Source organism: Ranitomeya imitator, chromosome 8, assembly GCF_032444005.1.
Source record: "Ranitomeya imitator isolate aRanImi1 chromosome 8, aRanImi1.pri, whole genome shotgun sequence".
In the NCBI taxonomy this organism is placed as follows: Eukaryota; Metazoa; Chordata; class Amphibia; order Anura; family Dendrobatidae; genus Ranitomeya; species Ranitomeya imitator.
In genome coordinates this window covers 95,702,584-95,721,164 of record NC_091289.1, presented here as the reverse complement: position 1 = coordinate 95,721,164, position 18,581 = coordinate 95,702,584, and the positions used below count along the sequence as shown (strand labels likewise).

Sequence of the window (18,581 nt, the reverse complement as noted above, 5' to 3'; positions counted from 1 at the left end):
ACTGAAGGCATCCTGAGCCAGCATGGCTACCACAGCATCTTGCAGCGGCATGCTATTCCATCCGGATTGCATTTAGTCGGACCATCATTTAATTTTCAACAGGACAATGACCCTAAACACACCTCCAGGCTGTGTAAGGGCTATCTGACCAAGAATGAGAGTGATGCGGTGCTACGCCAGATGACCTGGCCTCCACAGTCACCAGACCTGAACCCAATCGAGATGGTTTGGGGTGAGCTGGACCGCAGAGTGAAGGCTAAAGGGCCAACAAGTGCTAAGCATCTCTGGGAACTCCTTCAAGATTGTTGGAAGACCATTTCCGGTGACTACCTCTTGAAGCTCATCAACAGAATGCCAAGAGTGTGCAAAGCAGTCATCAAAGCAAAAAGTGGCTACTTTGAAGAACCTAGAATATAAGACATTTTCAGCTGTTTCACACCGTATATACCGTATTTTCCGGCGTATAAGATGACCTTTTAACCCCTGAAAATCTTCTTAAAAGTCGGGGGTCGTCTTATAAGCCGGGTGCAGACCAATGCGCATATGGTGCAGGCATGTACTACGGAGGACAGATAATGAACTTCAATCCAATAATACAGCCAGCATGCAGCCAGCGGGTAAGGAAAGGGTGAATCAAACACCCGAAAACCCCGTCTCTATGGCTGAAGATTGTTCCCTCCAAATTCAGGTGACAGTGTCCCTTTAAATATGAGATTCTGAGCAAAAGGGTCTAAATACTTATGACCGTGTGATATTTCAGTTTTTCTTTTTTATTAAATTTGCAAAAATGTCCATATTTCTGTTTTTTCAGTCAAGATGGGGTGCAGAGTGCACATTAATCAGAAAAAAAAAAACTTTTTTGAAGAAATTCTATGAATTCTATGAACTTCTATGATGAAATGAAAGAAAATCTACTTACAAGGCTGGGTGAATCTCTTGGCTTGTGTATAAAACATCAGATATATCCCTGAAAAAGGAGCGTCTCGTAGCAAGGTGGCAGACAATCCGCTGAAAAGACCACGAGCACCCTCAGTTCTGTATATGTTCCATAGAGCTCGAAACACACCAGTATATTGGTATTTACCACTCTGCAAGAAATATTGAGGGGATATTAGCGCAACACGTAGTGTGGAATTCCAGACTTTAAACCAGGGGTGTCAAACTGCAATCCTCGAGGGCCTCAAACCATGTGTGTTTTCAGGATTTCCTTAGCATTGCACAAGGTGCTGGAATCATTCTCTGCAGGTGATTAAATTATCACCTGTGTAATACAGGGAAATCCTGAAAACATGACCTGTTTGCAACCCTCGAGGAATGCAGTTTGACACCCCTGCTTTAAACCACAGTTTCCTAAACCTCGTCCTCACGGCCTATAACAGATCATGTTATATGGATTTCATTAGTACTGCATAGGTGAAAGAACATGTGGCCATTTGCCTTAATAATTCTATCATTTGTAGAATACTAAGGAAATCCTGAAAACACAATCTGTTGGGGACCGTGAGGACTGGCGTTTGGGAAACATTGCTTTAAATGGAACCCGTCTTGCCAAATCATGAGCCTAAAGAGAACTCAATGTAGGATCCCAGAGAAATATAATTAGCATAATATTCTAAGACAAAATATAGTAAAATGATGCAATAAAAATGCCTTTATTACACATTATCTGGCAAACAGTAGCACTAGTACAAAGTGCCCGTACTTGGAAACAACAAGACAGTAATAGTTTAAAAATACATGCATGTTATTAAAAAAAAAAAAAAAAAAAAAGAAATAAAAACAAAGGGGCGGGACCAAAAGGTTGTGCATAAGATTAAAATATGGTGTATACCTTTAAGACCCGCTACTCCAAGTACAGCGTACCCTGACGCACGTTTTGGACAGATCCTTCGTCAGGGAATTATGCACAACCTTTTGGTCTTAGTGTGTGCACTTAATATATACGCAGTAAATATATCTATATATTAGCACTGGATGTTGCTGAGTGAAAATTGCAAACTGCCATTGCAGTTTACATCCCTCCTGCTACAGATTCTATCATCTTTTGGCATCACAGACTTGGCCCTATCTTGGATCTCATCATATCTGACAGACCGAACATTCAGTGTCTCCCTCTCACACACCACCTCCTCACCTCGCCTCTTCTGTCGGTGTTCCTCAAGGCTCAGTTCTAGGACCCCTACTCTTCTCCATCTACACATTCGGCCTGGGACAGCTCATGGTACAGCAAACCGTGGGATACTATCTCTACGCCATTGACACGCAGATCTACCTATCCGGACCTCACCTCATCTCCTTACTCACCAACATCCCACACTGTGTCTGCTATCTGGGCCTTCTTCTCTGCTAGCTTTCTAAAACTGAACATGGACAAAACAGAATTCATCATCTTTCCCCCATCTCACTCTACCCCTCCACCTGACCTATCCATCAATGTCAATGGCTGCTCACTTTCTCCAGTCCCGCATGCTCGGTGCCTCAAGGTGATCCTCGACTCTGCCCTCTCTTTCAAGCCACATATCCAAGCCCTTTCCTACTCCTGCCGCCTCAAACTCAAAAATATTTCCGGGATGTGTGAATTCCTTGACCACGAAACCACAAAAACACTAGCGCACACACTTATCTCCCACCTTGACTACTGCAACCTCCTACTCTCTGGCCTCCCCTCCAGCACTACTCCGATCCATCCTATACTCTGCTGCCCGACTAATCTACCTGTCTCCCCACTATTCCTCAGCCTCTCCCCTATGCCAAGCCCTTCACTGGCTTCCTATCATCCAGAGACTTCAGTTCAAAGCCCTTACTATGACATACAAAGCCATCCAATAACTAGTTTCCTCCATACCTCTGTGACATGGTTTCCCTGTACTTACCTACACACAACCTTCAATTCTCATAAGATCTCCTTCTCTACTTCCCTCTCATCTCTTCTTCCCACAAGCGCATCCAAGACTTCTCCCGTGCTTCCCCCATACTCTTGAACTTTCCACCCCAACATATCAGACTCTTGCCTACCACAGAAACCTTAAAAAAGAACCTGAAGACTAACCTCTTCCGACAAGTCTACAGCCTGCAGTGATCCTCAACCTACTGAATTGCCGCACAACCAGCTCTACTCTCTATTAGTGTATCCTCACCCATCCCCTGCAGACTGTGAGCCCTCGCTGGCAGGGTCCTCCCTCCTTCTGTACCTGTTATTAGTGCCTTATTAGCAGGACGGCGCTTAGTAACCCGATGTTTACCCTGGTTACCAGCGTAAAAAAAACAAACAGTAAATACTTACATTCCGGTGTCTGTCCCTTGCCGTCTGCTTCCCGCAGTCACTGATTGCCGGCCGTAAAGTGAAAGCACAGCACAGCGGTGACTGACGGAAACCGGAATGTAAGTATGTACTGTTTTGTTTTTTTTTTACATTTACGCTGGTAACCAGGATAAACATCGGGTTACTAAGCGCAGCCCTGCGCTTAGTAACCCGATGTTTACCCTGGTTACAAGCGAACGCATCGCTAGATCGGTGTCACACACACCGATCTAGCGATGACAGCGGGAGATCCAGCGACGAAAGAATGTTCCAAACGATCTGCTACGACGTACGATTCTCAGCAGGATCCCTGATCACTGCTGCGTGTCAGACACAGCGATATCGTATGGATATCGCTGGAACGTCACGAATCGTACCGTCGTAGCGATCAAAATGGCACTGTGTGACGGTACCCTTACTTTGGACTCTATCTGGCCTCTGATCAGCACTGTCCCTTTCAGAAGTGCACAAAACTGTGGTGATCCATGCATTATCTGCATGCCTAAAAGACGGTCACCGCCGCATCACAGGTCAGACGGTGTTCCACGGTGCCTTTATCTGCCTTATCATCCGCACGGGGTTCCGTCTGAATTAGGAACTTCAGAGATTTATATGAAAACCCCGATGTAAGAGCTCAGAGCAGAGCGCAGGATAGACGTAAACTGAGCCTTACTGCGATCTTGGTGAGGTAGAATGAAAAAAAAAAAAATCAACAGCGAGTGAAGAATTGGTTACCAGATTTACATAGTTTTTAGTTTTTATGTTTAGCTGCTGTCACACACATTTTACGGTGTTCATTGAAATGAAAGGGTTAATTAGTGAGAGTTTTATAGGGTGGTTTGTTCCAGATGCGGTGATACCAAATTTGTACTTTTTTGTTTATTTTTACTTATACATACATTTATTGGGCTCATATTTTTTTTCCCCCATTTTTGTTCTTTATTTTGTGAGTTTAAAAAAAAATATTTTTACATTTACCTAGGATGGGCCATCAACTTTACCGTGACAGATCGCTGATCTAATACTCTGCAAAGCTTCTGCATTGCCGGGCATTAGATCGGCGTCTCTCAGAGAGGGAGGAGGCGTGTCAGCTCCTGCTCTGAGCATGAGTTGATAGGCCACCGTCTCATGGTGACCCCTTTCAGTCATCTTCGGCTTGTGGTCACCATTGAGACTATTGGCACAATGCAGTCAATCCCTTTCTCTGCTATGTCCCATGATGCCGCTGTCACTATTGTCACCGGCATCAGAGGGGTTAAAATCTAGTAGCGATCACGCGCGTTGATGCAGGGGGGTCACCTCTCTTATAGAGCCGATACCCGCATTTGATCACGTTAGCGCTAAGTATGAGCCCGTGCGATCATCACACCGTATATATACGGCGATTTGAAAGCATGCAGCTCCCTCAGTGCTGGGAAAGGGTTAAATCAATTAACTCATAATTACCTGCTCTCCAGCAAGGATTGAAATAGCACATCAGAGAGATCTATTGATGTGCTGTTCCAGTCACCTGACTGATACATCACAGGCCTCAGGTGACGTCCTCTGGTTCTGATGAACAACACCAGAGGGCTTGATCCATGGGAATAAAATCAGGCAGTATGATTAAGTTGGTTTTAACCCCTAAACACATAGGACTGTGTTCAACTTCTAAGGGTTTTTTTGAGACACATTGTACTTCATGTTTGTGATAAATTTTGGTTGATATGATTTGCATTTATTTATAAAAATATCAAAAAATTGACAAAATCATTAAGCCAGATAGTTATACCACATGTCTACTTTATACCAGTTACATTTTTTATTTTTTTACTATTAAGTTAGAAGGGATAAAAGTTTAAATCAGTAATTTTTCGTTTTTCCAACAAAATTTACAAAACCAATTTTTAAGGGCTTCACCACAACTTGAGGTGACCCAAAAGTGATACCATTCAAAAAAACTGCACCCCTCAAAGTGCTTAAGACCACATTCAAGATATTTAGCTCTTTAGGTGCTTCATACCGTATATACCCGTGTATAAGCCAAGTTTTTCAGCACTTTTTTGTGCTGAAAACAAGCCCTTCGGCTTATACATGAGTCACGGTACAGAAAGCCGGCGGGGGAGGGGGAACGGCATGCAGGGACGGACCGGGGAGGCATGCATACCGGGAGTGAACGGGGGGAGGCATGCATACCGGGAGTGAACGGGGGGAGACATGCATACCGGGAGTGAAAGGGGGAAAACATGCATACCGGGAGTGAAAGGGGAGAGACATGCATACCGGGAGTGAAAGGGGGGAGACATGCATACCGGGAGTGAAAGGGGGGAGACATGCATACCGGGAGTGAAAGGGGGGAGACATGCATACCGGGAGTGAAAGGGGGGAGACATGCATACCGGGAGTGAAAGGGGGGAGACATGCATACCGGGAGTGAAAGGGGGGAGACATGCACACCGGGAGTGAAAGGGGGGAGACATGCACACCGGAAGTGAAAGGGGGGAGACATGCATACCGGGAGTGAAAGGGGGGAGACATGCATACCGGGAGTGAACGGGGGGAGACATGCATACCGGGAGTGAACGGGGGAGGCATGCATACCGGGACTGAATAGGGGAGGCATGCATACCAGGACTGAACGGGGGAGGCATGCATACAGGGACTGAACGGGAGGAGGCATGCAGACAGGGGCAGGGAGGCATGCATAAAGGGACTGAACGGGAGGAGGAATGCAGACAGGGGCAGGGAGGCATTCATAACAGGACAGGGAAGAGGGAGGCATTCATAACAGGACAGGGAAGAGGGAGGCATGCATACAATGACAGGGACAGGGGAGGCATGCGAACAGGGACGGGGAAGCATTGATACCAGGACAGGGAAGGAGGAACCATGCAAAGCAAGACAGGGATGAGGAGACAATGCATACCCAGCTAATAGTAGAGTCAATAAGCTTACCCAATTTTCCGTGGCAAAAGTAGGTGCCTCGGCTTATACTTGGGTCGGCTTATACGCGAGTATATACGGTAGTTAAAAAAACTATTCCCAGCTGCTGGTTTGGATAGCAACTTCCACGTGTTGCTAATAGTAATAAGCTCTAAGAAACTATAACCAAATAGCGCTATGGGATGATAAGACAAAGGAAAAGAGCGATATGTTTGCGTATTGCTAACACACTTATCTGCACATAAACATCAGTATTACTATACATAAAACCAGGTGAATCTATCAAACAGATACAAAAGATCGATAGTGCAGGTATACGTGTAGATGTAAAGAATTACCGTATATGCTCCGATACTATGTTGATTATAATAATGTACCGGAGTACAAAAAGCATGCACGTAACATCATGAATATGAAGTACAAAATAGAATTTTCGGCAATAACTACAACCATGCTTAACAATTTAAAAGTTGATTTGCTTCTTGAGTTAATAATGATATATTTCTTCAGCCCAAAATAATATCTAGTAATTACCAATTATTGTCTATTTTAACCCCTTCAAGACCCAGCCTATTTTGACCTTAAAGACCTTGCCGTTTTTTGCAATTCTGACCAGTGTCCCTTTATGAGGTAATAACTCAGGAACGCTTCAACGGATCCTAGCGGTTCTGAGATTGTTTTTTCGTGACATATTGGGCTTCATGTTAGTGGTAAATTTAGGTCAATAAATTCTGCATTTATTTGTGATAAACACGGAAATTTGGCGAAAATTTTGAAAATTTCGCAATTTTCACATTTTGAATTTTTATTCTGTTAAACCAGAGAGATATGTGACACAAAATAGTTAATAAATAACATTTCCCACATGTTTACTTTACATCAGCACAATTTTGGAAACAAAATTTTTTTTTGTTAGGAAGTTATAAGGGTTAAAATTCGACCAGCGATTTGTCATTTTTACAACGAAATTTACAAAACCATTTTTTTTAGGGACCACCTCACATTTGAAGTCAGTTTGAGGGGTCTATATGGCTGAAAATACCCAAAAGTGACACCATTCTAAAAACTGCACCCCTCAAGGTACTCAAAACCACATTCAAGAAGTTTATTAACCCTTCAGGTGCTTCACAGCAGCAGAAGCAACATGGAAGGAAAAAATGAACATTTAACTTTTTAGTCACAAAAATTATCTTTTAGCAACAATTTTTTTATTTTCCCAATGGTAAAAGGAGAAACTGAACCACGAAAGTTGTTGTCCAATTTGTCCTGAGTACGCTGATACCTCATATGTGGGGGTAAACCACTGTTTTGGCGCACGGCAGGGCTTGGAAGGGAAGGAGCGCCATTTGACTTTTTGAATCAAAAATTGGCTCCACTCTTTAGCGGACACCATGTCACGTTTGGAGAGCCCCCGTGTGCCTAAAAATTGGAGCTCCCCCACAAGTGACCCCATTTTGGAAACTAGACGCCCCAAGGAACTTATCTAGATGCATAGTGAGCACTTTGAACCCCCAGGTGCTTCACAAATTGATCCGTAAAAATGAAAAAGTACTTTTTTTTCACAAAAAAATTCTTTTAGCCTCAATTTTTTCATTTTCACATGGGCAACAGGATAAAATGGATCCTAAAATGTGTTGGGCAATTTCTCCTGAGTACACCAATACCTCACATGTGGAGGTAAACCACTGTTTGGGCACATGGTAAGGCTCGGAAGGGAAGGAGCGCCATTTGACTTTTTGAATGAAAAATTATTTCCATCGTTAGCGGACACCATGTCGCGTTTGGATAGCTCCTGTGTGCCTAAACATTGGCGCTCCCCCACAAGTGACCCCATTTTGGAAACTAGACCCCCCAAGGAACTAATTTAGATGCCTAGTGAGCACTTTAAACCCTCAGGTGCTTCACAAATTGATCTGTAAAAATGAAAAAGTACTTTTTTTTCACAAAAAAATTCTTTTCGCCTCAATTTTTTCATTTTCACATGGGCAGTAGGATAAAATGGATCATAAAATTTGTTGGGCAATTTCTCCCGAGTACGCCGATACCTCATATGTGGGGGTAAACCACTGTTTGGGCGCTCGGCAGGGCTCGGAAGAGAAGGCGCGCCATTTGACTTTTTGAATGGAAAATTAGCTCCAATTGTTAGCGGACACCATGTCGCGTTTGGAGAGCCCCTGTGTGCCTAAACATTGGAGCTCCCGCACAAGTGACCCCATTTTGGAAACTAGACCCCCCAAGGAACTTATCTAGATGCATATTGAGCACTTTAAACCCCCAGGTGCTTCACAGAAGTTTATAACGCAGAGCCATGAAAATAAAAAATAATTTTTCTTTCCTCAAAAATGATTTTTTAGCCTGGAATTTCCTATTTTGCCAAGGATAATAGGAGAAATTGGACCCCAAATATTGTTGTCCAGTTTGTCCTGAGTACGCTGATACCCCATATGTGGGGGTAAACCACTGTTTGGGCGCACGGCAGGGCTCGGAAGGGATGGCACGCCATTTGGCTTTTTAAATGGAAAATTAGCTCCAATCATTAGCGGACACCATGTCACGTTTGGAGAGCCCCTGTGTGCCTAAACATTGGAGATCCCCCAGAAATGACACCATTTTAGAAACTAGACCCCCAAAGGAACTTATCTAGATGTGTGGTGAGCACTTTGAACCCCCAAGTGCTTCATAGAAGTTTATAATGCAGAGCCGTGAAAATAATAAATACGTTTTCTTTCCTCAAAAATAATTATTTAGCCCAGAATTTTTTAATTTTCCCAAGGGTAACAGGAGAAATTTGACCCCAATATTTGTTGTCCAGTTTCTCCTGAGTACGGTGATACCCCATATGTGGGGGTAAACTACTGTTTGGGCACATGCCGGGGCTTGGAATTGAAGTAGTGACGTTTTGAAATGCAGACTTTGATGGAATGCTCTGCGGGCGTCACGTTGCGTTTGAAAAGCCCCTGATGTGCCTAAACAGTAGAAACCCCCCACAAGTGACCCCATTTTGGAAACTAGACCCTGAAAGGAACTTATCTAGATGTGTGGTGAGCACTTTGAACCCCCAAGTGCTTCATAGAAGTTTATAATGCAGAGCCGTGAAAATAATAAATACGTTTTCTTTCCTCAAAAATAATTATTTAGCCCAGAATTTTTTATTTTCCCAAGGGTTACAGGAGAAATTGGACCCCAAAAGTTGTTGTCCAGTTTCTCCTGAGTACGCTGATACCCCATATGTGGGGGTAAACCACTGTTTGGGCACACGTCGGGGCTCAGAAGGGAAGTAGTGACTTTTGAAATGCAGACTTTGATGGAATGGTCTGCGGGTGTCACGTTGCGTTTGCAGAGCCCCTGGTGTGCCTAAACAGTAGAAACCCCCCACAAGTGACCCCATTTTAGAAACTAGACCCCCCAAGGAACTTATCTAGATATGTGGTGAGCACTTTGAACCCCCAAGTGCTTCACAGACGTTTACAACGCAGAGCCGTGAAAATAAAAAATCATTTTTCTTTCCTCAAAAATTATGTTTTAGCAAGCATTTTTTTAGATTCACAAGGGTAACAGGAGAAATTGGACCCCAGTAATTGTTGCGCAGTTTGTCCTGAGTATGCTGGTACCCCATATGTGGGGGTAAACCACTGTTTGGGCACACGTCAGGGCTCGGAAGTGAGGGAGCACCATTTGACTTTTTGAATACGAGATTGGCTGGAATCAATGGTGGCGCCATGTTGCGTTTGGAGACCCCTGATGTGCCTAAACAGTGGTAACCCCTCAATTCTAACTCCAACACTAACCCCAACACACCCCTAACCCTAATCCCAACTGTAGCCATAATCCTAATCACAACCCTAACCCCAACACACCCCTAACCACAACACTAACCCCAACACACCCCTAACCCTAACCACAACCCTAATTCCAACCCTAACCCTAAGGCTATGTGCCCACGTTGCGGATTCGTGTGAGATATTTCCGCACCATTTTTGAAAAATCCGCGGGTAAAAGGCACTGTGTTTTACCTGCGGATTTTCCGCGGATTTCCAGTGTTTTTTGTGCGGATTTCACCTGCGGATTCCTATTGAGGAACAGGTGTAAAACGCTGCGGAATCCGCACAAAGAATTGACATGCTGCGGAAAATACAACGCAGCGTTCCCGCGCGGTATTTTCCGCACCATGGGCACAGCGGATTTGGTTTTTCATATGTTTACATGGTACTGTAAACCTGATGGAACACTGCTGCGAATCCGCAGCCAAATCCGCACCGTGTGCACATAGCCTAATTCTAAAGGTATGTGCACACGCTGCGGATCGGCAGCAGTTTCCCATGAGTTTACAGTTCAATGTAAACCTATGGGAAACAAAAATCGCTGTACACATGCTGCGGAAAAACTGCACGGAAACGCAGCGGTTTACATTCCGCAGCATGTCACTTCTTTGTGCGGATTCCGCAGCGGTTTTACAACTGCTCCAATAGAAAATCGCAATTGTAAAACCGCAGTGAAATGCGCAGAAAAAAACGCGGTAAATCCGCCATAAATCCGCAGCGGTTTAGCACTGCGGATTTATCAAATCCGCAGCGGAAAAATCCGCAGAGGACCAGAATACGTGTGCACATTCCTAACCCTAACCCTAGCCCTAACCCTAGCCCTACCCCTACCCCTAACCCTAACCCTAACCCTAGCCCTACCCCTAACCCTACCCCTAACCCTACCCCTACCCCTAACCCTAACCCTAACCCTATTCTAACATTAGTGGAAAAAAAAAATTTCTTTATTTTTTTATTGTCCCTACCTATGGGGGTGACAAAGGGGGGGTCGGTCATTTATTATTTTTTTTATTTTGATCACTGAGATAGATTATATCTCAGTGATCAAAATGCACTTTGGAACGAATCTGCCGGCCGGCAGATTCGGCGGGCGCACTGCGCATGCGCCCGCCATTTTGGAAGATGGCGGCGCCCGGGAGAAGACGGACGGGACCACGGCTGGATCGGTAAGTATGATAGGGTGGGGGGGGGACCACGGGGGGGGGGGGATCGGAGCACGGGGAGGGGAATCGGAGCGCGGGAGGGGTGGAACGGAGCGCGGGGGGCGTGGAACGGAGCACGGGGGGGCTGGAATGGAGCACGGGGGGGTGGAACGGAGCACGGGGGGGGGTGGATCGGAGTGCAGGGGGGGTGATTGGAGCACGGGGGGGTGATTGGAGCACGGGGGGAGCGGACACGAGCACGGGGGGGAGCGGAGCACTGGACGGAGGGGAGCCGGAGCAGTGTACCGGCCAGATCGGGGGGGTGGGGGGGGCGATCGGAGTGGTGGGGTGGGGGCACACTAGTATTTCCAGCCATGGCCGATGATATTTCAGCATCGGCCATGGCTGGATTGTAATATTTCACCCGTTATAATGGGTGAAATATTACAAATCGCTCTGATTGGCAGTTTCACTTTCAACAGCCAATCAGAGCGATCGTAGCCACGAGGGGGTGAAGCCACCCCCCCTGGGCTAAACTACCACTCCCCCTGTCCCTGCAGATCGGGTGAAATGGGAGTTAACCCTTTCACCCGGTCTGCAGGGACGCGATCTTTCCATGACGCCGCATAGGCGTCATGGGTCGGATTGGCACCGACTTTCATGACGCCTACGTGGCGTCAAAGGTCGGGAAGGGGTTAAAGGGGCTAAGAAGAAATATAATTCATGATCCTAGATGAGTAAATAAAGTGCTAGTGCTAATACATTTTAAAGGTAGAGTAGATGCAGATAATTATACAAGAGATCACCAAGAGGACATACCTCAACCCCCTCATATCACTTCAATGCCGTTTTGCTACTGCTTAGTCAGTGAGTGTGGTGAGGGGAGGAGATGCAAAAAAATATATAAGGGGATCACAGCTGCACATAATAATGAAAAGTGCCCCATTACCGGGCGCCGTCGTTGGTGGCACATGCGTCCTGGGAGCACATCCAGAGCGGAAGGCCCAGATCACATCACTGAAGGGCATGTTGACATTCATGACGTGCCACTGAGTCAGTGCACTCCTGTTGAGAGCCAGGCGCATGCGCACCGTGGCACACGAAGCTCCCGGCAGCAATTTTGTTACAGGGAAGAGAATATGAAATGATACAGCATGGGCATAGATCTGTAAATAGTGTGTGACACATATAAGGCACTGAATGATTGCAGGTTAGCACTTGTATTACCAAAATAAGGCAAGAGGAACAAAAATTACAAAAGAAGTGTGCAGATCGGTGGTGTGGTGAATTGTGAGTGAATTGTAATTCTGAATTTACAGGTATATGTGTGTATGCAAGGGCAATCTGCCAAATGACAATGTGCCATACAATTTGTGCTGGTACTGTCTATGCAATGCCAAAGATAAGAAAGTTTCTGAAAATTAAATAATCAATGTGGTAATAATTGATGCATTGAAGGCAAGCTTGCAACTCTGACTGTTTATTCACCGGATTTAGTTTCAGCATGAGTGAATTTATAATTCAGCCGAGCTCTTGCTTCTCTCAGCTATTCTGCAGTGCTTTTCTGATTTTTCCCACAATCAGGAAGTCGTTTAGGTATGGGATAACGAGAGTTTTCTGAACTCGAGGATAGGCTGTCATCTCAGCTATTACCTCGGTGAAGATTCTTGGTGCCACAGACAAGCCGAATGGAAGGGCTCTCAACTGATAATGCTTTATTTCCCCTCGTATAAATAAAGCGACTCTTAGGAATTTATGATAGTCAAAATGTAGCTGGATAAAATACAGTAGTGTGCATCTTTTGAACTTATGACTACCATGTAGCAATCCTGAAACCGTAGCTTCAGTAGCTTCTTGAAGGCCTGGTATTTTATGAATTTGTTAAGGCTCTTCAAGTCGATGATGGTTCTGAGCATTCATTGATTCTGACCTTTCATTCACCCCCTACATCCATTCACTGGCTCGCTCTTCTTACCTGCATCTCAAAAACATTTCTAGAATTCGCCCTTTTCTTACTTTCGACTCTGCAAAAACTCTGACTGTTTCACTTATTCATTCTCGTCTGGACTATTGTAACTCTCTACTAATCGGCCTCCCTCTTGCAAAACTCTCCCCGCTCCAATCTGTCCTGAATGCTGCAGCCAGGATCATATTCCTCACCAACCGTTACACCGATGCCTCTACCCTGTGCCAGTCATTACACTGGCTACCCATCCACTCCAGAATCCAGTACAAAACTACTACCCTCATCCACAAAGCACTCCATGGCTCAGCACCACCCTACATCTCCTCCCTGGTATCAGTCTACCACCCTACCCGTGCCCTCCGCTCCGCTAATGACCTCAGGTTAGCATCCTCAATAATCAGAACCTCCCTCTCCCGTCTCCAAGACTTTACACGTGCTGCGCCGATTCTTTGGAATGCACTACCTAGGTTAATACGATTAATCCCCACAGTTTTAAGCGTGCCCTAAAAACTCATTTGTTCAGACTGGCCTACCGCCTCAATGCATTAACCTAACGATCCCTGTGTGGCCTATTTATAATAAAAAAAAAAAAAAAAGTTCCTCGCATCATGTTCTCATACACTTTATGCAGTATTAGCCCTCTGTGTCTGTACTGCTACATACTTAGGCAGGTAACTGTTCATGCAGCTTTACATGAACACCTGAGCCTTACACTATAGCTGGTCCGAATAACTAAAGCAATTGTTACCATCCACCTCTCGTGTCTCCCCTTTTCCCCATAGTTTGTAAGCTTGCGAGCAGGGCCCTCACTCCTCTTGGTATCTATTTTGAACTGTATTTCTGTTATGCTGTAATGTCTATTGTCTGTACAAGTCCCCTCTATAATTTGTAAAGCGCTGCGGAATATGTTGGCGCTATATAAATAAAAATTATTATTATTATTATATTATTACATTGTTATTTAAAAAAAAAAACACAACAAAGGAGGGGGAAATGAAACAACCCCTTCCTTTATCTTCTTCTGGTATGTCACACCAGACCCATTTCCACATCAGACCCAAGACCTCCATGTCAGGAAATAAGACCTATTTTTTCTTTATTGTGCTAGCCACACACACAAAGCTCTAAACATACCAAAAGAACTGGCGCACAGCTATAAACTATACACATAAAAGGGGGGTGCAAGTAGCAGCATAGTAAATGACAAAAGGGAGAAGAAAGACGCTGCTACAAAAATTGCACACCACCCGGTATATGAACATGCAAAAAACACTTTATTGGCATAGACAATAAAAACAATTAAAAACATAGAACCACTGTAAACCACCTGGACATAAATACATGTGTATATACATAGCAATAATTATACAGCCTATCAATATGTCCATAGGGAATATACACCCTATATATACATGTATGCTGGTAAACACCTACCTAATGGCTCATGAGGACTCTGAATACAAGCCTATTATAACAGGGATATATATTCCGCAGAACCCACAGGCAAGTGTGTCAAATAATGACCACCCACCTGCCCATATGAAGGGAAAAAAAAAAAAAAGTACTTCCCCTGACGAAGCCTCATTAAGGAGGCGATACGCGTAGGGTTAGGGTCCACTGTCTCTCCCCCTGGACACCTCAGCTTATCGGACATAGGTTGGTACAGGTTTGGGTTGGGGATATCTTGCCCTCACTGCTTAGACTCTTTTTTTTTTTTTTTTGTAGCAGCGTCTTTCTTCTCCCTTTTGACACACACAAAGCTCTGCTACATCTTCTTGGTTTTGTAAATGACATGCCAGCTCAGCGCACGCACGCATACACACACACACACACACACACGCTGCCCTTCCCCCATTAGGTTTGTGTAGGGCACGCACACAAAGCCCCTTTGCAGGCACATGGCGTTTCAATGACGCGAAAAGCGCCATTTCTCAGCCAATGAAGGTAAACGCAGAGTGTGGGCAGCGTGATGACATAGGTCCTGGTCCCCACCATCTTAGAGAAGGGCATTGCAGTGATTGGCTTGCTGTCCGCGGCGTCACAGGGGCTATAAAGAGGCGTTCCCGCCGACCGCCATGTTACTGCTGCTGATCTGAGCCTAGGGAGAGGTTGCTGCCGCTTCGTCAGAAGCAGGGATAGCGTTAGGCAGGGTCCATTAACCACCAAACCGCTTGTGCTGTAGCGATTTCCACTGCCCAACACCACCTTCGGTGTGCAGGGATAGTGGAAGCTACATTTTTTTTTTTTCCCCTCAGCGCTGTAGCTCATTGGGCTGCCCTAGAAGGCTCCCTGATAGCTGCATTGCTGTGTGTACGCCGCTGTGAAAACCAACTGCTTTTTTCAAAGCACAAATCCTCTTGTTCCTTCCTTTCTGCACAGCTATCTTGTTTGTTTGTCCACACTTTTTATTTAATTTGTGCATCAGTCCACTCCTTATTGCTGCCTGCCATACTTGGCTGAGATTACTGCAGGGAGATAGTAATTGAAGGACAGTTCCTTTTTTTTTTTTTTTTTTTGTGGGAGATTAAGATTGGCATTTCTGCTAGAGTGCCATCCCTGTCTGTGTCATCTCTCACTCAGTGGGCCATAGAAAGCCTATTTATTTTTTTGCTTGATTTGGGTTCTAAAATCTACCTGAAAAAATCACTACATCAATCAGTGGGAGAAAAATATTGGCCTCAGGGCTTGTGTGCCACTCCTTACTCCTGTGCGTGCCATCTCTCAGTGGGCCATAGAAAGCCTATTTATTTTTTTGCTTGATTTGGGTTCCAAAATCTACCTGAAAAAAATCAATAAATCAATCAGTGGGAGATTAATATTGGCCTTTGGGCTTGTGTGCCAGTCCTAAGCGTGCCATCTCTCTCTCTCAGATAGTGGGCCATAGAAAGCCTATTTATTATTTTTTTTATTGGGTTTATAAATTTTCCCTGGAAAAAAAAAAAAAAAGTGGGAGATTAATATTGGCCTCTGGGCTTGTGTGCCAGTCCTGAGCGTGCCATCTCTCTCACAAATAGTGGGCCATAGAAAGCCTATTTATTTTTTTGGTTGATTTGGGTTCTAAATTCTACCTGAAAAAATCAATAAATCAATCAGTGGGAGATTAATATTGGCCTTTGGGCTTGTGTGCCAGTTCTAAGCGTGCCATCTCTCTCTCTCAGATAGTGGGCCATAGAAAGCCTATTTATTATTTTTTTTATTGGGTTTATAAATTTTCCCTGGAAAAAAAAAAAAAAAAAAAGTGGGAGATTAATATTGGCCTCTGGGCTTGTGTGCCAGTCCTGAGCGTGCCATCTCTCTCACAAATAGTGGGCCATAGAAAGCCTATTTATTTTTTTGGTTGATTTGGGTTCTAAATTCTACCTGAAAAAATCAATAAATCAATCAGTGGGAGATAAATATTGGCCTCTGGGCTTGTGTGCCACTCCTGACTCCTGTGTGCGTCCTCTCTCACTCAGTGGGCCCTAGAAAGCCTATTTTTTGTTTTATTTGTTTTCTAAATTCTCCCTGAAAAAATCATTTTATTTTATTTGGTTTCTAAATTATTCCTGAAAAAAATCATTTTTTTTGTATTTTTTTTTCTAAAGTCTCCCTGAAAAAAAAAAAAAAAAATCAAATCAGTGGGAGATTAATATTGCCCTTTCTGCTTGTGTGCCAGTCTTGACTCCTGGGTGTGCCATCTCTCTCTCTCCAATTGTGGGCCATAGAAAGCCTATTAATTTTTTTGCTTGATTTGGGTTCCAAAATCTACCTGAAAAAATCACTAAATCAATCAGTGGGAGATAAATATTGGCCTCTGGGCTTGTGTGCCACTCCTGACTCCTGTGTGCGTCCTCTCTCACTCAGTGGGCCCTACAAAGCCTATTTTTTTTATTTGTTTTCTAAATTCTCCCTGAAACAATCATTTTATTTTATTTTGTTTCTAAATTCTTCCTGAAAAATTCATTTTTTTGTATTTTTTTTTCTAAAGTCTCCCTGAAAAAAAAAAAAAAAAAATCAAATCAGTGGGAGATTAATATTGCCCTTTCTGCTTGTGTGCCAGTCTTGACTCCTGGGTGTGCCATCTCTCTCTCTCCAATTGTGGGCCATAGAAAGCCTATTAATTTTTTTGCTTGATTTGGGTTCCAAAATCTACCTGAAAAAATCACTAAATCAATCAGTGGGAGATAAATATTGGCCTCTGGGCTTGTGTGCCACTCCTGACTCCTGTGTGCGTCATCTCTCACTCAGTGGGCCATAGAAAGGCTATTTTATGTTTTATTTGTTTTCTAAATTCTCCCTGAAAAAATCATTTCATTTTATTTGGTTTATAAATTCTTCCTTAAAAAATCATTTTTTTTTTTTTTTTTTTTTTTTCTAAAGTCTCATTTTTAAAAAAAAAAACACAAATCAGTGGGAGATTAATATTTACATTTGCGCTTCAGTGACAGTCCTGCGTGTGTGGCATCTCTCTCATTTGTTGCCACCAACAACAGTGTGTAACATTGTGCCTGATTTTCGTTGTAGTCTCACCCACCTGTAAAGGGGTAGCTAAATCATACTGAAGTTATAGCTCACCGTGTAAGTTGTGTGACTGCAACAAATACCGTTAGTTTGGTAACGTTTTTAAAACAATGAGGAAGTCTGGTGGAAGAGGTCGTGGCCGGGGGCGTTCATTGTCAGCTGGTAATGAGGGTAGTGGTAGTGGTGGAGCATCAGGTGGTCGTGGGAAAAAAAATATTGCACCTAAGTCTGGAGCTGTGGAGCCAGGTTCGTCGTCTGGCTACACAAGGCCTCGAACGCTCCCTTTTCTGGGAGTAGGAAAACCGCTTTTAAAGCCGGAGCAGCAAGAGCAAGTTTTGGCTTATCTTGCTGACTCAGCCTCTAGCTCTTTTGCCTCCTCTCGTGAAACTGGTAAAAGTAAAAGCAGCGCGTCGTTAGTGGATGTTCACGGTCAGGGACAAGTCGCTTCCTTGTCCTCTTCAGCAAAAACAACAACAGAGAAGAATGCAGCAGGCGACACAACGGGTTACTCCATGGAGCTCTTTACACATACCGTCCCTGGCTTAGAAAGTGAAGCAGTTAACAGTCCATGCCCATTACAAGTTGAATCTGACATGGAGTGCACTGATGCACAGCCACAGCCAGACTACTATGCTGGTCCTTTGACTCAGACCACAACATTGCCCTCGCAGGGTGCTGATCAAGAATCAGACCCTGATGAGACTATGTTGCCCCATCACGAACGCTATACCACCGACTGACAAGGTGACACAGACGAAGTTGCACACGAGCTACAAGAAGACGTAATAGATGACCCAGTTGTTGACCCCGATTGGCAGCCATTGGGGGAACAGGGTGCAGGCGGCAGCAGTTCTGAAGCGGAGGAGGAGGGGCTGCAGCAGGCATCAACATCGCAACAGGTTCCATCTGCCGGGCCCGTATCTTGCCCA

The 18,581-nt window shown here is 44.4% G+C and overlaps 1 protein-coding gene across 2 annotated transcripts in view; it reads right to left on the bottom strand.

Moving 5' to 3' along the window:
* Window positions 1-18,581, bottom strand: part of SLC25A38 (solute carrier family 25 member 38) — a 226,136-nt gene that overhangs the window by 125,913 nt on the left and 81,642 nt on the right. For both annotated transcript variants that reach the window (XM_069737185.1, XM_069737184.1), the window contains one exon: window positions 920-1,088. In XM_069737185.1, coding sequence (XP_069593286.1) covers window positions 920-1,088 — 169 coding nt within the window. The remainder of the gene's footprint in view (window positions 1-919; window positions 1,089-18,581) is intronic.